This window comes from Anabrus simplex, chromosome 2 (assembly GCF_040414725.1).
Source record: "Anabrus simplex isolate iqAnaSimp1 chromosome 2, ASM4041472v1, whole genome shotgun sequence".
Lineage (NCBI taxonomy): Eukaryota > Metazoa > Arthropoda > Insecta > Orthoptera > Tettigoniidae > Anabrus > Anabrus simplex.
In genome coordinates, this window is record NC_090266.1 from 608,966,231 (window position 1) to 608,991,144 (window position 24,914).

The following is a 24,914-nucleotide window of genomic DNA, read 5'->3' on the forward strand; positions in this document are numbered from 1 at the left end:
AGTATGATCGTCTTCAACGATATAGTCACTGGTTTCCCATGTTGCATAATAATCGCTGTTAGGTTCTCTTACTCACATTAAATGTTATACAAATAAAATTATATACTTATTCAATATTCCATAACTACTAATTCTTCTCATAATACTATTCCGTTACATCCTAATTAACCAAATTCACTACTTTATATAACAATATTTTATACAAACATTTCCTAACCTAAAATCGGAAGATCGTCATTTTCAAACATTTCCTGACCTAAAATCAGGGATCGTACTTTTTACGGCTCCAGTATGAACAAGATAACACATCTCTCATAATCAACAGCATATAACACGTCCCTGCAAAGGAAAAGGTAAGTATAACAGAGCGTCGGGACAGTAACTACTGTATAAGTGCGACCCCATATGGGGGCGCGTGTACGTGTACAATTCGTAATGACCAATACGACCCCATATGGGGTATACTTTCTGGACATTTGGTCCTCACCGTCGATTCCATACTTAGTTCTGTTGGAACATGTTATGGTGTTGGGTTTCTTCTTTCTGTCTGTTCCCACCTGGACATACGGATGAAGTGAACTGAGCACATGTACATTCTTACAGACCTTGCCTTGATAAATACTCGAAAGTTATGTTGTTCCTTTTTAGAACTTGTGCTAAGGAAGTTTTCACTTCCGGCAGAACATCCCATTTTACCCGATTTATTGTTCCAAGAAGACTGGTTCCCTGGGATTTCAGCTTTTCAGCTAGTTGCAGTGATGCAAAGTAACTGTCATAAGTGACATTCCTACCCTTGTTTATGAAAGGGGCCATTAACTTCTCAACTACATAATGACCCAAACACACATTTTCAGGGTGCTGTTCATCTCTTCCTAGATAAGGAAATACATTCAAGATATATTTCGGCTCTTTATCCATGGCCGTCCTGAATTTCTGCCCATATTTGTCAGGTTTGGATGCCATAAACTGCAAAACACGACAGTGAGTTTTGCTGGAGAACAGTTGCTCATCAATTGTAATCCAAGCTCCAGGTTTAAAATCTGACAATTTGAAATAAACCTTTCCCATACTTCTGATATCAGGACAAAGTTTCTTTGACCTTGAGGATCTGATATCAAATCTCAAGAATCTCAAAATTTCTATAAAACGATCTCGGGACATAACGTTCTTATACAATTCAAGTCCCCACTTTTTGGACCAGAGTGATTTTAAATCCACGGTTCTCACACAAGTTGGCCCCACGAGCATACCATACACCTAGAAATGCATCAAGTTCACCCATAGTCACAGACCAGTTCTTACATTGTAGCTGCCTTTCTGCCTCTGTTTCCATACATTTCTGTATGTTTTTGAGGATAAATTAATCCATGAAGAGTCTCTATGCGCTTGTGATGCACCCATCAACAATATTTCATTTGCCATGTGGTGCTGGACCTGACTCGTCCCCAGAGTCATCTTCACTTAGTTCCTGGAGAGAAACTATTATATCATCAGGTCTCAAATACCTTCTGTGCTCCATATTTGAGGAATCATTCACAAAACAACCACAACAAACAGCTCAATAAACAAACTAAAACAAACTGTTTAAGTTTCACAAGTTCCTTACTACGAATGGCAGGATGGCGGGTTTGTTCTAACCTTGACTCATGTTGGTGGAGTGGGGAGGGGGTAAATACGTAAAGATAGCAGATGGAGTGGAGAGGGGTCAGAAGCTAACATAGGAAACAAATTAGAAGCAAAGGTATGGAAATATGATTTGAGTTCTTGTAAAATCTAATATGGGTCAAAAATAACCCTTTCGTCCTTCTAGGGTAATTGAATTATAGGGGCCAAGCTGTTAGGGTTGGGGCATCCAAATTTTAATGACAGCAAATAAGGCCTAAGTGATGAAAAGCCATACAGTCTGAATGAAATCTAAATCAGAGTGTTGAATTCATAAAAGGGTCAAAAATGACCCCTCCGTCTTTCTAGTGTTAAGTGATGTCAGCTGGGAAGACACATAGGAAGACTGAATGGCATGAAGGGAATACAAATTTGGTGCCCGTGAACAATTTTGAGTACTAAGAATGTGTATGCTGAGAATGGTAGTGTAGAGGGAGAAATCAAATCAAGATGTATCAAAGCTAATAAAGTGAGTTCACAGATCAACAACATTGAGTTGGATGAAAGCAACTTTGCTGACAAAATTATCCCTATGTTCACTCTAAGGGTATAAGAGTTAGATGGACTCAGGACTGGAGGTAATAGACATGAAGGTAGTATGGAAAACTATGACAGAAAGGTATTTGTTATGAAGAGATGTATGGGATAAACATGTTAGATGAAGGTGGGCATATGAACCAGCTTTGATACTGGAGTTGCACTTGGCTAGAGGAATAAGTTACCTGGAAAAATAATAGCCTTGACCATGGAGGGTAAATGAAACAAAGGGAGACTCAAGAGGCAATAGTTAAACACATAGAAGTACTAGTGTGTACAAAATATGCAATATCCTACATTTTATGAATCCTTTTTTTCTTCTAGTGGTTGAACATCGCACTAACTCATTGAAGGTTTTCAGCAATGCAATGCAAGTATGGGAAAGGGCAAAGACTGGGAAGGAAGTGGCCGTGGCCTTAATTAAGGTACAGCCCCAGCATTTTCCTGGTGTGAAAATGGGAAACCATGGAAAACCATCTTAAGGGCTGCCGATGGTGGGATTCGAACCCACCACCTCCCCAATGCAAACTCAGAGCTACATTATCCTAACCACACAGCCAACTTGCTTGGTCTCTCTCTCTCTCTCTCTTTCTCTCTCTGAATCCTTGAATAGCTATAAGTCTGACAGCATATTTTCTTGTTAGATGTCTCATTTCCCCTTATCCGGAAGCAAAAGGTCTGTCTTTGTTTTACTCTTATTATTCTGCCCACCCAGGTGTGACCTGATGTATAGTACCCGCTGAAGTACCTGATTATTATTATCACAATTATTTACTATTATCACAGCTACTTATATAAAAAACAAAGACATGAAATCTATCCCCGTAGTGATGGTTATGGGTGCTTCAAGTACTACTTTCATGACGAGCAATTAATCATATTTTATCATTTTTACCATTACCATGTGTTTCAGTATTAAGAATAAGACTACATATTTCTCATCTTAAATAAATTCATCAGTAAAGGTTTATAAAATGTTCAAGTTTATTTAATTAATATGAAGAAGCTAAATAAATCAAATGGAATTGTAAAAGGAAACATTGATGTTTTAATGTAGGCCTTTGTTTACTGCCTTTGGACTTACAAATTTATTTTCCTAATAGGAACTTGTAAAATATAAGGAAGTACGAGTGGGTACCCTCGTTAAACTTCCTCTCAACTTCATTTGTTGGCAACTACATTTCTTTTTTAATATTTAAATCATATTTCATCTGTTTGGCCTTTTAATATTTTGATAACTTAGTCACCTCATAGTGTAGCTTAGCTTCTGTTTCTGCAGGACTTATACCCAATTAAGTACTGTGTAAATTTATTTTTGGAGTGTTTGCATTTTGCCTCCATTCTATTTTGATTTCTGGCCTGGTAAATGTAACCTTTCTTTATTCCTTCTTCACTTTTATGGGCCTTCTGCCCCTGTTTACTATGGCTCTGGTGATCCTTTTTGCTAGTGTACTCCCCTACTATTGTGAATAACGAAGGTATGAACTGCTTTTCAAGTAATGTTACCAGTGTTAATAATATGAACTACTGGCCCGTTTGAGAGAGTCTTTGTAAACTTTTGTAAATGAACTCCAGGGTTCAAGACCCAATAGGTAGAAGTTCCAGAAGGTATGGCTTCTTCCATGTGTGCTATTCAGTTTAACTATGAAAAACTGTACAGGCTAATCTAATCCCAAGTATGTAACAATCTTGTATGAAACGGTAAGGTTCTGACATTCCGTGATCAACTGTTATAAATTATTCTCAGCTTTTGTGCACATCTATTATGAGGTATCCGAGCTTCTGTGCTCTATGTTTGTAAATGATCTTTAACTTCTGAGCTCCTTTCCGTAAAATGTATTCAGAGCTGATGAGCTCCCATTTTTGGTGCTTAAATTGTAAAATTGATTGAGCATTAATGCTCAACTTCTTGTTGCCTGAGCTTCCTCCTCACCTTCTATCTAGTTTATTACATTGTTATCGTGATATCAAATATTTATTCTACTGAAAAGAAAATACAAATTTCTCAAATTTTATTAGGTTTTATCACACTTTGATTTATGATTCTTCCAGCCATTAACACCTCATGCTTCCTTCCCTCTTCAAAACATGGATAAAATAATAATAATAATAATAATAATAATAATAATAATAATAATAATAATAATAATAATAATAATAACAATAACAACAGGGGAAGACTGATATTATACGTCAACCTTCCTGCTGGATTCATCACACTGTATTCCAGATGGTGTACGATAGGTAAATATTGTACATTTTGTAAATAAACGTCTGCTATATTTGTAAATAAACAAAGAAGAAACCAAAGGAAAGTCAAGTTTCTAAAGTCCACAAGTAGTTGGACCTACCAGTCCAAGAACATTCGGAATGCTCAGAAATCAAGAGGTTCCTGTCTAGGTCTCGACAATTTATCAAATTCTATATTAATGCCAGCATCTCTTTCAAGTCTAAAAGTTCAAGTTATTTAATATGCATTTTCTGTGGTCTCTAGTTCTTACATGTCCCGCTACTGCACTTGGAAAAGATTTCTCACTTTTTACAAAATTAAAGATGAAAATGATGAAAACCTGAATTTCAATTTTATTCATAAATCATGAAGATAAGAATACTCACATCTTGAGAAGATATTATCTTCAACATTCCATAAACTGTTTGCATCTCTCATATTTGGATTACAGGACACTTCCTGCTGTTCATAAGCCCTGAAAATAAGACCAAGACGGTGATGGATACAAAACAATTTGAGACTGTATGCTACCAAAGTTGTTCTGACATGTAAATATCACAAATCTAATTTTCCAGATTTTACGTCTTTACCTCCTTTCAAGAACACAAGGTAAGTAAAAGATAACAATTGAAGGGATGGCTAGAGGAATGTGGAGGCATGTATTTTCATAGTCATACAGATATTAGCTAGGCTGCACCAAATTGGCTACACACCACATTATTACACTCAATGCTATTAAGACTTTCATAAATGTGGGAAGAGGTACTGATCAATAACAATCATATTATGATACATAATTATTTCTACACCAAATTCATACAGTACATATTACTGAAATTGCTTTCCAAGAGCCACATGTATATAAAACTCACACAAATGGAAGACAACACGTCTACAACACGTTCATACAAATGGCAAAAGTCACCGCGTTCTTGTTTGTCAATGAACTGAATCACATCCATTAGCAGTGGCGGCAATTGGGAGGGGGGTGGGAATGGGGAGAGGGGGTAATTATTCTTTTTTTAATCTGCTTTACATCGCACCAACAGAGAGAGGTCCTATGGCGACAATGGGATAGGAAAGGGATAGAAGTGGGAAGAAAGCGGCTGTGGCTTTATTTAATGGGAAACCACGGAAAACCATCTTTAAGGCTGGCAACAGTGGATTCGAACCCACTATCTCCCGGATGCAAGCTCACAGCTGTGCGCGCCTAACCGCATGGCCAACTCGCCTGGTGAGGGGATAATTGCCCCACCACTTTGAGGAGAAAAAATAAATTTATATTCAATCTTAGCCACCTAAAACTAGGAATTAAAAAATTAAATAAAGACAATTTGTACAAATACGAATACAGCTAATTATTTCCTTTATGTTCTTTGCATATTAAAATATTACTTAGCAAAAATACACACAAAAAGTCATTCGATACAGCTGACCGATATGTACAGCACCACAGCAAGTAGTGGGGACTCGTGCAGCAGCGTGTAGAAGCACGATTAGTATCTAATGCCAAAAAATGTTTGTTATTCACTAATTGAGTTTTTTATATGGGTAAGTCCATGTGCTGCAGCATGCCTGAAAGGGGAGAAACATTCACTTTGCTAGTTGCTACCGAAGAGTTCACATCAGCTCCTGGTGACAACGTTAGGGTGACAAGACTTCATTTCACTCCGAATAGCTCAGCAGTAATTACCCAATCCATTACCTTCTTTACCCTGCTTTCCCTTCCAAGCTCGGGGCTTCACACAGGTGTGTACCATCAGATAGTAATCGCACATCTAGCATGTGGTATGAGGAAGGGAATGGAGGGGTATATTTTCACCAAGTCACGGTCAATGAGATATGATTCACCTGCTTGCGGCATGCATTCATCAGTCTGGCAGTCTGACACAATCACTGTGGCTGGGTAGTTCTATAGCACCTGTCACTTTCTTAGTCAAATAGCAAATGACTTTTTTTTTTTTAATTGTGTAAACACACCATACTTTTAGACATGATATAGGCCTTTGGGCTTATGCCGTGTAAAGAAAATAAGGTAAAATTCTTTACATTTTGGAGAATGCTCTGCATCTTCAGAAGAAAATCTCACCTGTTCACAAGGAAGGCTTCTCAGAGAATGAGGTTTGAATTTAGACATTGTAACAGAAGTACAGATGTGCAGATTCATAGAGCCCTGCATCCCAGACAAACGACCAAGCAAAGCTCACAGAAGGAAGAAGTGAAGGGAACTGCCTACTGTCTTACATTCACAACACCACAGATCGAATTGCCAAGGTCCTCCACAAACAATATAAAAACCGTGTTTGGCACCATTCCTAAAATTGCTCACAGTCTGGATAAAATCAAGGACAAATTGTCCCCACTTTTAGATCCTGGGGTATATGAAATTCCCTGTACTCGCGGCAAGGTATACATTGACCAAACACGCTGGTTCATTGGTACTCATATCAAGGAACATGATCGAAATATTCGTCTCATCCAGCCAGACAAATCAGCAATAGCTGAACTTGCTCTATCGTCGGGTCGTGATGTCATGTTCCAAGATGGTTGAGCTCTTACCCACACTAGACACTACAGGTCCATGATTATACGGGAAGCTGTGGAAATACGTAGAATTCCTAACAATTTCAACAGAGACACTGGCTATCAAGTAAGTAATATGTAGTTGCTGCCATCCCCGTGGTGTAGGGGTAGCGTGCCTGCCTCTCGCCCGGAGGCCCCGGGTTCGATTCCCGGCCAGGTCAGGGATTTTTATCTCGACCTGAGGGCTGGTTCGAGGTCCATTCAGCCTACGTGATTCGAATTGAGGAGCTATCTGACGGTGAGATGGCGGCCCCGGTCCTGAAAGCCCAGAATAATGGCCGAGAGGATGCGTCACGCTGACCACACGACCCCTCGTAATCTGCAGGCCTTTGGGCTGAGCAGCGGTCGCTGGGAGGCCAAAGTCCTTTCAGGGGCATTAAGTGCCGTGGGGTTTGAATATGTAGTTGCCAGCCATTAAGGATTTATGTACGTAGTTCCCTTCCCTGTCCCTTCGCTATTGTTATTTCATTTTGGTGTTTTCCATATTCGCACGTTCCTCATCACCAGATGTTTCATTCCCGGCTTGTGTTAATGTCATACTTTCATATGTGTGTACACCTGTTATATTGTATGACTCCCTCTCAGACTGATTCTGATAGTTCCGTCAGCTTCCCCTTCGAACGCTAGCACTGTGCTGCATCCAGTGAGCCATTTGGTGACGAATGAACGTTCCACTTCCACTTCTATTATAATGCCTAAATTCAAACCTCATTCTTTGAGAAGCCTTCCTCATGAACAGACAAGATTTTTCTGAAGACGCAGAGCAAAGTTCTCTGCAAAATGTAAAGATTTTCATCTTATTTTCTTGACATGGCATAAGCCCAAAAGCCTATATCATGTCTATAAGTACAGGCCGTGAAAGCATCAATGGCAACACCATACTTCTATTTAATTGTAATATCTGTGTAATTGTTCCTTTGGTGAAAGTTATGTTATATAGTATTTAATCAAAATCTCAAAATACTATTATTATGGCAGTTAAGTTGGTAAATTTGTCAACCTTTACTACTTTGTCAAAAATTGCTCAGAGTAACAAAAACTTACCATTTTGTATCTGTTTATTTCAATGTTGTTGTTTACCCCCTACTATACCCCCCCCCCCCCCCCCAGACTCCCAGTACATTTTGTTGTCTCTAAATTTTTGTGCCCCTACACTTCCAATTCCCAATCACTGCTACTGTCCATTAGATTACCTTTCTTTTCTTTGCTGATTGGAATCAATGTCTGGTACAATGCTGGTAACTGATCAGGGTCATGCAACTCAAAAGTAGTTGGAAATACCTGGCAGTTTTTCTATGGTCGCAACACATACCATCTTCAATATAACTAATGAATGGCATGGAAGACAAGATACTAGGCCACAAATCAGCTCGTCACTGTCACCTGGATTTGAGCATCCTCATAAAACCTCGTCTACTCTTAACAGGATATGATCAGGCTATGGTAACTGTGCAGACTTCCACTACAAATGGAAAAGAACTTTTAAACCTAACTGCGATTGGGGTGCCTCTAAGCCGACAATCTAATATATTATCACTGAATGCCCAAAAAACAAAGTACAGTGGTGACATCAGTGATTTTGCTCATGTATTTCCAGAGACAATTAGTTACATGAACAACCTGGACATAAGAATATAGTTTGATTTCCAAAATCATGTACGTACATATTGTATCTGTAATGCCATATGCTAAACAAAATATTATTTTCCATTCATTTGAAAGTAGTTTATATAGTATGCATAACAGTTTCAAGATTATCTTTGCTTGTACCAGCTACTGCCTCGGCAACAATCTTTTCTTCTTATGAGTACTGGTAGTGTGTTAGAATTAGGTCAGTCGGATTCATTCAGGAGTTGCAATTGTTCATAAAATTCAAGTGTACTGAATTGGATTAGAAAGAAGTTAACTGAACCTGATGGAAATTATCAAGGAACTGGTGCTGGTGAGGATGTTCTACCAGCCTAAGTAACTGTTTTTTTTCTTCTTCATATATTAGTAGAATTAGACAATCATGTTTTACTGGGATGGTTTTAACACTCAAATGTACAGTCACTAAAAAAGAAGAAATACGCACATGGCGTTTTGTAAGCTCCTCACAAGTACACAGAAACAACTGAACCTATATACAGTATATGATGTTTGTTGTGGATATCCACAGGGTTTGTATCTACAATGGAGATGAATATGAATTATATTTTGATAATAATTCAAATTAAGTTTGATAAAATATTAAATGATGCGATGAAAATACAATACCATGTGCTCATTTTTTTAGCAGCTATAGGCTACAATTAAATGTCTATAACATATATGATCTGCAGTGAGAAGAATAAGTGATGCCACATGTTTTATCAAGCAGCATATTTTTGCTTTTTGTAACTGCATTGAAATTGGTAAAAACCGTCATTCTTGCACTTCTTCCTTCCATTTTTGTAGGAAATCATACTGACAAGTGATTCTAGACCAGACTGCTCCTTTAAGCAGTCTCTAACAGATGTAACTAAACTAGCCCCATGGCATTACAGCCCTGAAGAACCTTGGAATACCAAGCGACCGCTGCTCAGCCCGAAGGCCTGCAGGTTACGAGGTGTCATGTGGTCAACACAACAAATCCTCTCGGCCATTATTCTTGGCTTTCTAGACTGGCTCTAATAGATGTATTCAAACTATAATGGATTGGGTTCATATCAAATCACAACGATGTCAAAAGAGGTCTATTTTATATAATCTTCTATCACCTTTAGGGGCAATGTCTCTGCCCTTTATTTTGCATCGTTGTGTTATCATGAAAATGTTGCAGAAAGTATTTAAACGCACACTAGTATGTTGTCAACACTGTAAAGGAATGTAGTCAATCTTCTCAAAGTTTGTTCCATATTTCCTCCTCTTCTCCTTACAGGCTCATATATGGTGATGTATTCAGGAGTACTAATGCCTGTTCATCACATGAGAGTTGGTAAAATGTGTCATATAACTCAGGCACATACTGAAGATTTAGGCTATTGCAATCTTTCTTATAAAGTTAGTTAAGAGTGTGTAGCCTGGAAAAAAGAAAAAAACTCACACTACATGCAATTATTCTACTACAGATATCCACTTACTCTGGAAATATTAACTTTTATTATGCTTTAGAGTAGAAAATAATTTCAGTTGTCAAAATATTATACAGGTTGTAATTGAAATAAATGAAGTCCATTAAAATGGTGGTATATGAGGCCATTCTAAGCAGATTATGTGCTAAACCATTTTGGTCTATGTTTAAATTTTAAATGAAGTTACAAAAAAGCTTTCCAATAACTCTTCAGGCAGCAGTAGCAAACTACTGTATGTTTGCGGTAGCTAGAGTGGGTTGGGATGAGGCAAGGTCAGTGAGGAGAAGTTGCATACTCCAAGCACGACTTTGCCTGTTGGGAGAGGTGAGGGGAATAGCGCTGCTGTCTTGGAAAATCCCTACATAAAGAAACAGCTGTTGTTGTTGCAGCCTCATATAAAGGATTGGGATATTTAGGCCAGTAGTACTGCTAGCCTACATAGGCTATAGTAAGTGTGTAAATCATTGATTGGTTTGGTTTTTTTTACTAGTGGTTTAATGTCACACTAACAAATTGAACGTTTTCAGCGACACAAGGATGGGAAAGGGCGAGGATTGTGAAGGAAGTGGCCATGGCGTTAATTAGGGTACAGTGTGAAAACAGAAACCATGGAAAAATCATATTCAGGGCTGCCGACGATGCGATTCAAACGCACCATCTCACGAATGAAGCTCACAAAATTGCAACCCTAACCACACAGCCTACTCGCTCAGTGATTGATTGTTGTTTTAGAGGACAAACTCATTTTAATAACCATCCCCAGTGTGGAGGTATGGTTGAAAACATTTGTTAATGCATTATCTGTCCAGCACTGTCATACATATGTGTGACTTCGTCCTACTGGGATCTGCAAGCAGGGTTCAATGGCTAAAAGAAAAAAAGAAAAAAAAAAAGAAAAAAATAAAATAAAAAAAAAAAACCAACCTCTTCACGATGTGAAGGTTTAAGGGATGAAATAATAGAAAATAAAGCTCCTCACTGTGTGGGGAGTTAAGGGACTGATCAGGCGGTTAGATACAGTCTTTCAATGCTACATTCCAGTTTCAAGTCTCTGTTGGTGCATGTGAAATTTGTGCCACTGGAGGAGGGACCAAGATTTTCTACGATCTTCGGTCCCTCTTGACAATTTAATTCCAGTAGTAATCTGTAACCAATCATTTATCAATGCCCCAAAAGAGTGCAACGGGATATCAGTCACTGAGTGATGCAGTTTCAACAGCAGCTGCCATAACTAGGGTAAGATGAGAGTTGTTTAAATCTGGCTGCTTGTGTTGTGCTGTTCTCGTTTTATAGCTGGAACTTGTAAAGGGTGTTCTGGGTTTTTAATTAGTACAGGATAAGTCTCATCTATCAACTTGACTGCTATCCTGAGTGGCTCAGTCTGCTAGTTGTCTTTCTGAGCCCAAGTTCATGGGTACAAATCCAGCTAAGGTGGTTGTTTTAAAGGTAACAAGCTAGTGTCATTGGTTTTCCCATGTAAAAGAATTCCTGTAGGCCAAAATTTCAACAACCTGGTGTCTGTTAAGAACTAGCATTAAGGACGGATGTAAAACAAATAAAATTATTATTACGTTCAACCTGATTGTTGTATGAGCTCTTCTTCGGCAACAACCTATGTACAATTTTTTATTGAAAGAATTCATTACAACTATTTAAGCGATCAGTGACCAGTTCAATTATACCTTTACCAAGCAAGTTGGCCATGCAGTTAGGGACACACAGCTGTGAACTTGCATTTGGGAGACAGTGGGTTTAAGCCCCATTGTTGGCCGCACTGAAGATGGTTTTCCATAGTTTCCCATTTTCACACCAGGCAAATTCTGGGGCTGTACCTTAATTAAGACCACAGCTGCTTCCGTACAGAAGTTCCAGTGACTCTGCTGGACAAGAATCCATATCCTACTGTATAGGAAAAGACCCTCTAAATTCATAAAAAATGATGGATAATGAAAAAATGAAATGTATTAATCGAGTAAAGATTGTTTCAGTAAAACGTTGGCATGACTGTACAACACCAAGATGTAAAAATTCATAGGGCGTAGAATGAAATCTGATTGCAAAGAAACAGGAAAGTATAAAGAATAGTTGTGCTTTACAGAAAGTTTTATACCAGTGACTGATGTCCTTAAAACAAATAAACATACAAGTACATTTCAAAATTATATAATTATTTTTAAGAGTAATTGTTACTACAGTTTGACTGAAGAGAATTCCAAACAAAAGTAAATCAGTAGGAATCAGAAACAAAGAAAAGTACAGATTCCCTCACTCTCTTCAGACCTAAATAGAACAATGTTTTAAACCCTTGCACTTACTTCATTCCCTAACTCTACATACATATAGGTACACAATGCTCATAACCTTGATGTTATATAAGTTATAAAAAATATAAGTTCTTCTAAGTAGATGGCAGACATGGGAATGATGCTTTGTATTAGAGCTCTGCATTTGGAAGAAAACAACCGCTCGAGCATTGCCCACTTCGTGCCGCTGCTCGACGGCTGGGAAAAGCCCACACTGCGGTAAGGCTGTGGCCGTCTAATGGACCATGTGGCCGGCCGTCCTTCACCTCTCGGTTATCAGTGGAACGGTCGAGCCCTGCCGGGCGCTCGAGCGTAATCATAATCCCGGTCAGTGACAGTAAAACCGCCGTGCGCTCAACAGTGCAGATTCGCATTAGAAATCGTGTGTAAAACCAGTTGGTGACTGGGCTTTGAGCAGTGCAGACAGCGTTATAGATCAACCAAGTATAAGTCGTAAACGCTGCATTCAAGAAACGAAGGGACGTATTCTGGAGAGAATTAGGAGCGGCTCGTTAGTCCTGAAGAAGAAAGATATGTCGGAAGAGGAGGCGAAGAGTTAAGCTTGGAAATCGTTTGCACTTATAGTGGATCCTGTCACGCAGGCTTCTTCTGGGTTCATGCAGTGTGCCACATGTGATACTGTACTTTCTTACCAGCCAAGCACAACAGGTATAATTTGGCACTGCAAAAGTAACTGAGGATCAGAATTCCACCGAACACGTGCAGTACCAAGCAGCATAAAGAAAGTTGGTGTTGATAAGTTGGTCGATATGAGTGGAATAGATTTGCTACCGTTAAATACTTGTAGTAATATTGGCTTCAAGATTATTCGCAGGAGCTGATCAATGTTGGCGCTACTTTTGGCAAAGTCAATAATAGAAGATGTTCTTCCGCACCCTACCACTGTATCACGGCATATTAAAGAAAAGGCTGAAAAAATACGAGCGACAATGGTGCCCAAATATTTGGGAAGGGTTCGCAGCCTAAATATTCCGCAATGCGTTTTGATGTAATTTCTGAGATATGTATAGGAATTCACTGGAAATATGGCTTTTAAGCAATCAGTAATACTAAGTTTTATACATATTTAAAGGTGACAGGAATGCATTACGGATGTTTTGTTCATTTTTAGAGCCCATTCAAGCAAACAGTGACCAAGTTCTTTCCATGAAAAAGTCCAAGGTTGACTGGAGTTCGGATGAGGACGACGAATATGGACACACAAATACTACTAATGATCTCGACAGGTAGCTTTCGCTCTCCAAATCCGACTGTAGCTGTGCCGAATGACACATTTTTAAGTGGTGGAAAACGCATGCGGAGTTATTTCCAAGGCGGTCGGTAGTAGCCAGAAGAGTTCTCTGCATTTCTGCCACTAGTGCTGCCAGCGAGAGAAATTTTAGCCAGGCCGGTCACCTGCTGTCCAGCAAAAGTTCGTGCTTGGAATCAGACAAGGTGGATGATCTCTTATTGATCCATCACAATTTCGTAAGTATTCTGAACATACCACGTAATCACAAGAAAGGAAACATTCCTCAAACGCTATGAATGTATGATTCTACTTTCATTTACTTCACAGGAAGAAGTGCAAACCGCCAGCTGTAGTAGTAGCTCCAGGAACACAAATGAATCCTGTGCATCAGGCAGCACCAATGACGAAAAACGAATTGTATAGTTATGATTCACATATAACTTTATTTACAGGTCATAATTTGTTTATAAATTAACGCTTGTAAAAAGAAAATTGATGCGTATTTGTTTAAAAACAATCGTGCATTTCTTCTTGATCTTGCATTTGATATTAGTACAGTGTATATGTGGCCAAGTCTGGAGATAGGCTACACATAGCCCACTATTACTGTGTCCACGTTTATCTAGCGAACGGAACAAAATACTATATGAAGACATTACAGTTCATAACGTTACAATTATTGGAATACATGATCACCTCAAAGACGAAAATCCAATAGTCTGCAACATATTAACACACTTCAGATGTAACATATACAATTGTAATATTTAGGTTATAGAACTGATAGTAAAAAACGAAAGACATTTGTAAAAGAAATAGGTGAGGATTGATGTAAAGTAGTGGCCTATGATCTCGAGTCCGGCGAAGCGCAGCTCGCTGGCTTGCTAGCACTGAGTCCGCCGGTTACTGGCGACCGACCGAGCGTTTGGCACGCTCGGCCAGTCGCTGATGATCGGTAGCCCGCAACCGGCTGCACAGGACGCTCGGCCACATACTCCCGAGAGCCAGAGAGGCGAGCGGTACTCGCCGGTAAAAATCAGAGATAATGCAGACCTCTACTTTGTATTCTTTGTTAGTGAGGTGTTATCTGAGACCTTGCAGCTGCATGTCCTACTTTTAAGAAGTGTTCTGTGTCAGCATTCACACGCTCTTATCTTGAATATGTCCAGCTCCATGGCTAAATGGTTAGTGTGCTGGCCTTACATCGAGGGGGTCTGGGGTTTGATTCCTGGACAGGTAGAGGATTTTAACCTTCATTGGTTAATTCAGATAGCTCGGTAGCTGAGTGTGTGTGCGGCCTTCATCATTAGAATTCATCATAGATAGGACCTCATGCTCATAGACCCGCAGGTCACTTATACGATGTCAACTTGAAAGACCTGCATCAGGCCTCTTCGGAGGCCGCGTACCATTATTTATTATCTTGATTCGTCAGCATTCTCATGCCCTTATCTAAGAGTAGAATGTTTCAGTTGACACTGCAGATCTCATCTAGAGTATGACAATATACAAAGATCACTCTGTCTGTGGCGAGCAGCTGAGTTACGTGTCAACTCCAGTATTTGCATAATAATAATTACTGTGTGTGAAATTTTTTGATGTTTGAACCTTGACCTGTAACAGTTTATTCTGTTAGGTCAGGATTATTATTATTTTTATTATTATTATTATTATTATTATTATTATTATTATTATTATTATTATTATTATTATTATTCAAACCAGTTTTGTTTCCTGAATGCAGAGCTTAGTTCTATATGCGAGTATAAATAATGAAAGACTCAGCTAGGAGAACGGTAGTCACCAGCCCACGGTCCTAAATTAGAAGTCTTTGAACTGCCCTTTCAGTTGCTTCTTAGAGCAGTATTCCACCACCCTCCCATCTACAAAGAAAGAAAATACCACAGTTATTACACCACTCCACCAAGGACTACTGTAAAGCTGAGAAGGACAACCGGTTAGGAAAATTAAGCCGAGTAAGGACTACTTCAGAGTCATATAATTATGAAAAAAGTAGCCTAGAAGAAGGCAAGCAAAATGGATGAAGTCATTCTATTGCCTCAGGGTATCAGAGGTGGTTGCGCACAGCTGCCATCTTGTCCATTAGTCCCTGTGCCAGGACCCTACTGATATAAACTTCAGAATTATGGTCCAAATAATCTGGTTTCAGGTATTTTGAAACAAAGTGGCATACACTGATAGAAACCTTCAATTACGTAGTCTTCTCTACTTAAGCAGAAAATTATTCAAGGAAGTATGAATATTGTCATTAAACCCGAAACAAATTTATGAATAAATGCAGAAGAGTAGTTGTACTGCATGTTACTCAAATACTATTTATTACACCATACGAGGGAACACTCAAACTGAAATAACTTTATCTGTTATGTTGCAATGAGTCATTTCATAAAATTCAATTGCCAAATAGTCAACATTTGAGGAGTATTCTCACACTAATATAAATTATTTCCCTACTTGACAACAGAATCATTTTCATTTATAGGCTACTAGCAAGATACCCGTGCATTGCTATGGTTTTTAAATGAAAGTCGTTATTCAAAGTTTTAAATTTTGGAGAGTCTACTGTCAGCTGAGCCCATTGTCTACTTTGTCTACCGGACTTTGAGGTGACGCTGTGAGTGTGCCCCGTGTTTATCCCGCGCTAACTGCATTTAAAACAGCATATATAGTCCATAAGTTGTGTGAAAAGTGGTGTTAAGTTGTAACTAGTGTACGTTGGAAGATGCCTTCTGTCAAAGGTGCACACGAAAGACTGGATAAATTTGAAGCAGCTATGAACAGGTTCGAAGGACGCCTAGAACTTGTTGATGGCTCCCAAGGCTCCAGCACAACCAACCCTGCTGGTAACTCCCTAGCTTCCTTGAGGCAGGAATTCATGGAATTTAGGTCAGCGATAACCAGTGAACTCAAGTTGCTTAGAGATGAACTAAATGGTCTTGAACATAAACTGGAGGAACAAGACGAGCTACTGGATGAGGCAGAGCAGTACAGTAGAAGAAACTGCTTGCTCATACATGGTATCGCCAAGGAGCCAAATGAAGACATTTATAGAAAAGTGAAGGACGTATTCTCCAAACATCTAGAGTTGGAAGTGCCCATGGAAGGGATCGATAGAATCCATCGAATTGGAAAGCCTCAGAGGACATCAGCAGAGGTACTAATAGCGGGTAAGTGGCCGATTATCGTCAAGTTCGCTCGCTACTGGGAACGTGAACACGTGTGGGGTGCTAAGCGCAAGCTAACAGGCACGAAAATACTGATCACTGAATCGCTGACAAGAACACGTAAGGCAATTTTAAATTCTGCACGGGACAGATTCGGCATGAGAAATGTGTGGACGCTACATGGTCGTATTGTAGTTCTGCTTCCACACGGCACTAAGAAGATTATTACCACGAATGCGGATTTGAAATCTTTAAAGTTTTAGTGGGATAAACAATAACAACTATGTTCCTTGTAATTATTATTGTTGTTATTATTATTATATTGTTCTTAAGAATGTGTGAATGTGTGTGTAAGTGCCTGCAAGTGATTGTTAGCTGTCTCATTCTCCAGGAAGTCGAGGTGAGTTTCCTTCTTCTAAATAGCATATTGTTATCTTATAATCTACTTATTGGAATTCTTAGTATTCAGCTAGACAGTTATTGTGCACATGGACCTGACCTTGGCAGTGACGGTATCAATCCCTCCCTCCCGGTCTCTCCCTTCTCAGCAGGTACTCTGTTGAAACAAGCATTGTTGTCCTCTTCTTACAGCCTACAGTGTTGCCATGTAAATGCTCTTTCTCTTCCGGCGCATTACGACGAAATTCAAGCAATACTATACATACATACATACATACATACATACATACATACATACATACATACATACATACATACATACATACATACATACATTATCATTATTGACTGATATGCCTTTCAGCGTTCAGTCTGCAAGCCTATGTGAATTTACTAAATGTCGCCACAATCCTCGATTTGCAACTAGTGTTGTGGCCTCATTTAGTTCTATACCTCTTATCTTTAAATCGTTAGAAACCGAGTCTAACCATCATTGAATTGGTCTACCTGTACTTCTCTTACCCTCCATAACAGAGTCCATTATTCTCCTAGGTAACCTATCCTCCTCCATTCGCCTCACATGACCCCGCCACCAAAGCCGGTTTATGCGTACAGCTTCATCCATCGAGTTCATTCCTAAATTAGCCTTTATCTCCTCATTCCGAGTACCCTCCTGCCATTGTTCAACCTGTTTGTACCAGCAATCATTCTTGCTACTTTCATGTCTGTTACTTCTAACTTATGAATAAGATATCCTGAGTCCACACAGCTTTCGCTCCCATAAAGCAAAGTTGGTCTGAAAACAGACCGATGTAAAAATAGTTTCATCTGGGAGCTGACTTCCTTCTTACCAAATACTGTTGATCACAACTGCAAGCTCACTGCATTAGCTTTACGAAACCTTGATTCAATCTCACTTACTATATTACCATCCTGGGAGAACACACAACCTAAATACTTGAAATTGTCGACCTCTTCTAGCTTTGTATCACCAAACTGATATTCAATTCTGTTGAATTTCTTACCTACTGACATCAATTTAGTCTTCGAGAGGCTAATTTTCATACCATGCACATTGCACCTCTTTTCAAGTTCCAAGATATTAGACTGCAGGCTTTCGGCACAGTCTGCCATTAAGACCAAGTCGTCAGCATAGGCCACCTAACTGAATCCCTCCCTGCCATTTTATATCTTTCAGCAGATGATCCATGTAAACTATGAACAGCAAAGGTGAAAGATTGCAGCCTTGTCTAACCCCTGTAAGTACCCTGAACCAAGAACTCATTCTACCATCAATTCTCACTGAAGCCCAATTGTCAACATAAATGCCTTTGATTGCCTTTAATAATCTACCTTTAATTCCATAGTCCCCCAGTATAGCGAACATCTTTTCCCTCGGTACCCTGTCATATGCTTTCTCTAGATCTACGAAACATAAACACAACTACCTATTCCTCTTGTAGCATTTTTCAATTACCTGGCGTATACTGAAAATCTGATCCTGACAGCCTCTCTGTGGTCTGAAACCACACTGGTTTTCATCTAACTTCCTCTCAATGACTGATCGCACCCTCCCTTCCAAGATGCTAGTGAATACTTTGCCTGGTATTCTAATCAATGAGTTACCTCGATAGTTGTTGCAATCCTTCCTGTTCCCTTGCTTATAGATAGGTGCAATTACTGCTTTTGTCCAATCTGAAGGTACCTTACCAACACTCCATGCTAATTTTACTACTCTATGAAGCCATTTCATCCCTGCCTTCCCACTATACTTCACCATTTCAGGTCTAATTTCATCTATTCCTGCTGCTTTATGACAATGGAGTTTATTTACCATCCTTTCCACTTCCTCAAGTGTAATTTCACCAACATCATTTTCCTCCTCCCCATGAGCTTGGCAGTTCGCAACACCACCAGGAAGATTTACTTTTACATTGAGAAGATATTCAAAATATTCCCTCCACCTCTCCAGTGATTCCCTGGGATCTATTATGAGTTCACCTGAATTGCTCAAAACACTGTTCATTTCTTTTTTCCCACCCTTCCTAAGATTCTTTATTACTGTCCAGAAAGGTTTCCCTGCTGCTTGACCTAGCCTTTCCAGGTTATTACCAAAATCTTCCCAAGACCTCTTTTTGGATTCAACAACTATTTGTTTCGCTCTCTTCCTTTCATCTACGTACAAATCCCTGTCTGCCTCGGCCCTTGTTTGGAGCCATTTCTGATAAGCCTTCTTTTTACGTTTACAAGCTGCTCTCACTTCATCATTCCACCAAGATGTTCGCCTTTTCCCATCTTTACACACAGTTGTTCCTAGGCATTCCCTTGCTGTTTCTACTACAGCATCCCTGTATGCCACCCATTCACTTTCTATATCCTGAACCTAATCTCACTAATCATATCCATGTACTTCTGTCTAATTTCCTCGTCCTGGAGATTTTCTACCCTTATTCGTTTGCAGACAGATTTCACTTTCTCTACCCTAGGCCTAGAGATACTTAGTTTGCTACAGATCAGATAGTGGTCTGTATCATCGAAAAATCCCTGGAAAACTCGTACATTCCTAACAGATTTCCTGAATTCCAAGTCGGTAACAGAAAATAATTTACATATACTTTGCATCTCTGAAATCTGGCTGACTCCTAGCATTCTTCCTCCATGGTTGATATCGATCAATATGATCTAATACGTTTCGATCGGCCGGATGGAAGGCGTGGTGGCGGGACAGCGATTTACTGTAGAAATGATCTAAAGAGCCGAATGATGTGTACTTCTTCCCAGGATGTATGAATACAGCCGGAATTCATGTTCGTTGAAGTAAATGTCAACAGACAAAAAGTGATGATTTCTGTCATATACAAACCGCCTGGTGTAACTGATATGACCGAATTCAAAACGTCTTCACTAGACTTCCAGGCTATTTATGAACACATAATCATTATGGGTTACTTTAACTGTAACCTACTTAATACGACTCATGACAGTAAACGATTAGTAGATTTGTTTACTAGTTGTAACATGACTATTCTCCCACTACAACCCATGAACCACGTAAACCGTTCATCACACACACTCATAGATCTCATTATAACAAACAACCCAGGTAAAGTAATGACCCATGGGCAAATCCCTGTACTTTCCATTTCGACCCACAGCCTTATATATTTATCATATTCCCTCAAAGTGCCTAAATACAAACCCAAATACATAACTGTCAGAAATACGAAGGACTTAAACTTGGATTACTTGAAATATGACGCTTATAAACTACCGTGGGACGATATACGGAGTCTAAATGATACTGACGCTAAAGTTAACTTGTTTAATACGATGGTAAAGAACTTATATGACAAACATGCCCCCAAACGTCGAATAAAGGTTTCTCGCCCTTCTTGTCCATGGCTAGATGATGAAACCAAGAGAATGATGGCCCACCGTGACTCGTTATTTTGACATTATACACAAACCCTAGATGACACAGACTTCGAATCTTACCGCATCTTAAGAAATCGCACAAAGCAATTAATCAGAAATTAAAAATGTGCATATTTCCGGAATTTAGCTAACAACATAAATTGTAATCGTGCATGGGACCAACTTAGAGCTCTGGGAATAGGAAAACATCAACAGAGACAGACAACTCCTGACATTCCACTTGACGAACTGAACGATTACTTTAGTAGAATAAATATTCAACCTACCCCAGTTAACTGCACCGACTCACCGCCCTCCCCTCCAGCCAGTCCACCATTCACATTTCACAGTGTCACAGAAAATCAGGTTAATAAGGCTTTGTACTCGATTAAATCAAAGGCCACAGGTGTAGATGATAATCCTATTGGTTTTATACATAACATTATGGGTACTATCCTGCCTATACCGACGCACATACTGAACTATTGTTTTACTAAATGGAACTTTCTCAACTGTCTGGAAAACAGCCAATATTATACCGGTACCTAAGAGTTTAGACCCACAAGCACCCTCAATCGTCCGGTGTCCATACTCCCTGCGCTTTCTAAAGCCTTTGAACGTTTAGTATACAAGCAAGTTCTGGAGTACCTAAATAAAAATGCTCTTTTGGACCCTTTGCAGTCTGGATTTAAGAAGGGGCACAGTACCACGACAGCACTTTTGAAGGTTACTGAAGACATTAGAAATGCTATGGACAAATGACTGCTTACTATACTTATCCTTCTCGACTTCAGTAGCGCTTTTGACACTATAGACATTCAGACTATGATAAAGAAAATGGAACTGCTAAATTTTAACCTGTCTGCACTCAAGTTTTTTAGTTCTTATTTGAGTAACCGTCAACAGCGTGTAACAGTAAACGACCAGTTCTCTAAATGGAAAATGAAACTTAGTGGTGCCCCACAGGGCAGTATTCTTGGGCCCTTACTTTCCTGTATTTATATCAATGACATACCATCTGTGACAGGAAACAACACACACCACCTCTATGCTGACGATCTTCAGATTTATCGACACTGCAAGACTTCAGACTTAGATGAAACAATACAAGATATTAACAATGACCTCTGACGACTTAGTATATATGCACAACGAAATTCTCTTATACTAAACTCCGCAAAATCTCAGGCAATCATAATTGGAACACGAAAATTACTGAACTGCTCAAACAATATTGCAATCCCGCCTATCCTACTGAATGGTAAACACTATTCCCTTCAGTAAAACAGTTTAAAATCTTGGCGTAATTATGAATGAAACACTTGATTGGTCTGATCACACGAAAATCATCTGTAAAAAGATTTTTGGAGCGCTTCACCCTCTTAAATGGCATAGGGATGTATTTCCATTTGAGCTTAAGGCCAAACTAATACAGACACTGGTTCTTCCTATTCTTGATTATTGTGACGTTGCTCTAGTTGATATGACAAGAGAAGAAACACTTAAACTTCAACGAGCACTGAATTCCTTTAAACATAAGAGTTTCATTTTTGGTCCGTATTGAACTGAGAATGGAAGATAGGAAAAACTAGAAAGGGTCCACCTTTTCAATACAAAAATGTTATAGTTTATTTATAACATGTATTTGCACTTGGGACTAGTTTCGACGCTGTGTTGGCGTCATCATCAGCCAAAAAATGGGAAAATAGGCCAGTGTGTAGGCATTCATATTACACAAGGTGTTACATTAAACAATACAAATCTTGCAAGGAGATAAAAACATGGATGAATATAGAAACAAATGAATTGTTGAGAAAGCAAAAGTTATACATGTTAAAAAATAACCTTAACCACACATCTTGCAGTGCGAAAATATTCTTCTTGAATGATTCCTGAGTATAAAACACACGCGCACACATTTCTGAAGAGCCAGCAGGCAGGACAAAGTAAAGTGAAACCTTAAGAGTTCTTCTGAGAAGAGTTCATCATTTTTCTATGTTCCGATTAAATAATGAAGTCTCCCTTGAGTTCCTGATAAACATACACAACAGGAAATTCTCCTTCACTCTCAACAATAGCTATAAAGACCAACGGTAAATTTCATTTTTCAAAGACGTGAAAGCATGATCTTGAACGTGATGTAACTCCTTTCATTTAACCCATTTTTTACACAAGGTGTTACATTAAATAATATATCTCACGAGGAGATAAAAACGGGGACGAATGTAGAAACACATGCATCGTTGAGAGAGCAAAAGTTGTACATATTAAAAATAAGCTTAACCACACAACTTGCAGTGCGAAAATATTTGAATTTGAAAGATTCTTGAATAAAAGACGCACGCGCACACAATTCTAAAGAGCCAGCAGGCAGGAAAAAGTAAGGTGAAACCTTAAGAGTTCTTCTGGGAAGAGTTCATCATACTTTCAATGTTCCGACTAACTAATGAAGTCTCGTTTGAGTTCCTGATAAACATACACAACAGGAAATTAAACAATACACATCTTACAAGGAGATAAAAACAGGGAAAGTTATACATATTAAAAATAGTCTTAACCACACATCCTGCAGTGTGAAAATATTCGTCTTGAGTGATTCCTGAATATAAAACACACGCGCATACAATTCCGAAGAGCCAGCAGGCAGGAAAAAGTAAAGTGAAACCTTAAGAGTTCTTCTGAGAAGAGTTCGTAATTTTTTCTATGTTCCGACTAGCTAATGAAGTCTCCCTTGAGTTCCTGATAAACATATACAAGAGGAAATTCTCCTTCACTTTCAACAATAGCTATAAAGACCAACGGTAAATTTCATTTTTAAATATTGTGCAGAGACGTGAAAGCATGATTATGAACATGATATAACTCCTTCATTTAACCCAATTTTTACACAAGGTGTTACATTAAACAATACACATCTTACGAAGAGATGAAAAACAGGGCCGAATGTAGAAACAAATGCATCGTTATGCATATTAAAAATGAGCTTAACCACACAACTTGCAGTGAGAAAATATATGCCTTGAATGATACTTGAATACAAAAACGCACGCGCACACATTTCTAAAGAGCCAGCAGGCAGGAAAGAGTAAGGTGAAACCTTAAGAGTTCTTCTGAGAAGAGTTGTATTTTAAATACTGTGTAGAGATGTGAAAGCATCATCTTGAACATGATATAATTTCTTCATTTAACCACCTATGAAAGTCTCTCTCTGTATTACATAGCTTCATTAACACACCATTCTGTAGATGCACAAAATAATCTTGTAATCTTCACAGGTCCGGTATTCAGCTTGACAAGAATATAAAATTGGTATTCAGGAATACGTTTTTGAGAGTTTGGAGGTTGACTGTGCCAGTATTTGTGGTGTATTGTTGCAGCGTTACGTGTAGGGGGGGGGGCAGGTTTCTGTGATGTTTATTGCGGGACATGAGGCGGAAAAGCTATGTCGCGAGAAACAGAGCGTGATGTATAGTTTAGGTCTGGAGAGCGGCCATTGTTGGATTAGGAGGGGGGAGGGGAGGAGTGGTAGGGGAGGAGGAGTGGAAGGAGGGGAAGTATGGAGGGTGATGTGGTGAAGGTGTGTGGCGTGACAAAGTATTATGCATAATCTGAAAGACCGATCTGTTTTTCGGGATATTCATGTTTTTGAAAAATTCAATGAGAAAGTCGAATAGGATCTTTGGTTTCTCTGAGATATCATTTAAGTTTAGGTTGGGATTGAAATATTGGTCTAAATGAATGTTTTTCATCTCCTCGTAAGATGTGTATTGTTTAATGTAACACCTTGTGTAAAAAATTGGGTTAAATGAAGGAGTTATATCATGTTCATAATCATGCTTTCACGTCTCTGCACAATATTTAAAAATGAAATTTACCGTTGGTCTTTATAGCTATTGTTGAAAGTGAAGGAGAATTTCCTGTTGTATATGTTTATCAGGAACTCAAGGGAGACTTCATTAGCTAGTCGGAACATAGAAAAAATTACGAACTCTTCTCAGAAGAACTCTTAAGGTTTCACTTTACTTTTTCCTGCCTGCTGGCTCTTCGGAATTGTATGCGCGTGTGTTTTATATTCAGGAATCACTCAAGACGAATATTTTCACACTGCAGGATGTGTGGTTAAGACTATTTTTAATATGTATAACTTTCCCTGTTTTTATCTCCTTGTAAGATGTGTATTGTTTAATTTCCTGTTGTGTATGTTTATCAGGAACTCAAACGAGACTTCATTAGTTAGTCGGAACATTGAAAGTATGA

At 38.9% G+C, this 24,914-nt stretch overlaps 1 protein-coding gene across 3 annotated transcripts in view; it reads right to left on the bottom strand.

Moving 5' to 3' along the window:
- Positions 1–24,914, bottom strand: part of tw (Protein O-mannosyl-transferase 2) — a 213,547-nt gene that overhangs the window by 61,805 nt on the left and 126,828 nt on the right. For all 3 annotated transcript variants that reach the window (XM_067139237.2, XM_067139238.2, XM_068225826.1), the window contains one exon: positions 4,816–4,904. In XM_067139237.2, coding sequence (XP_066995338.2) covers positions 4,816–4,904 — 89 coding nt within the window. The remainder of the gene's footprint in view (positions 1–4,815; positions 4,905–24,914) is intronic.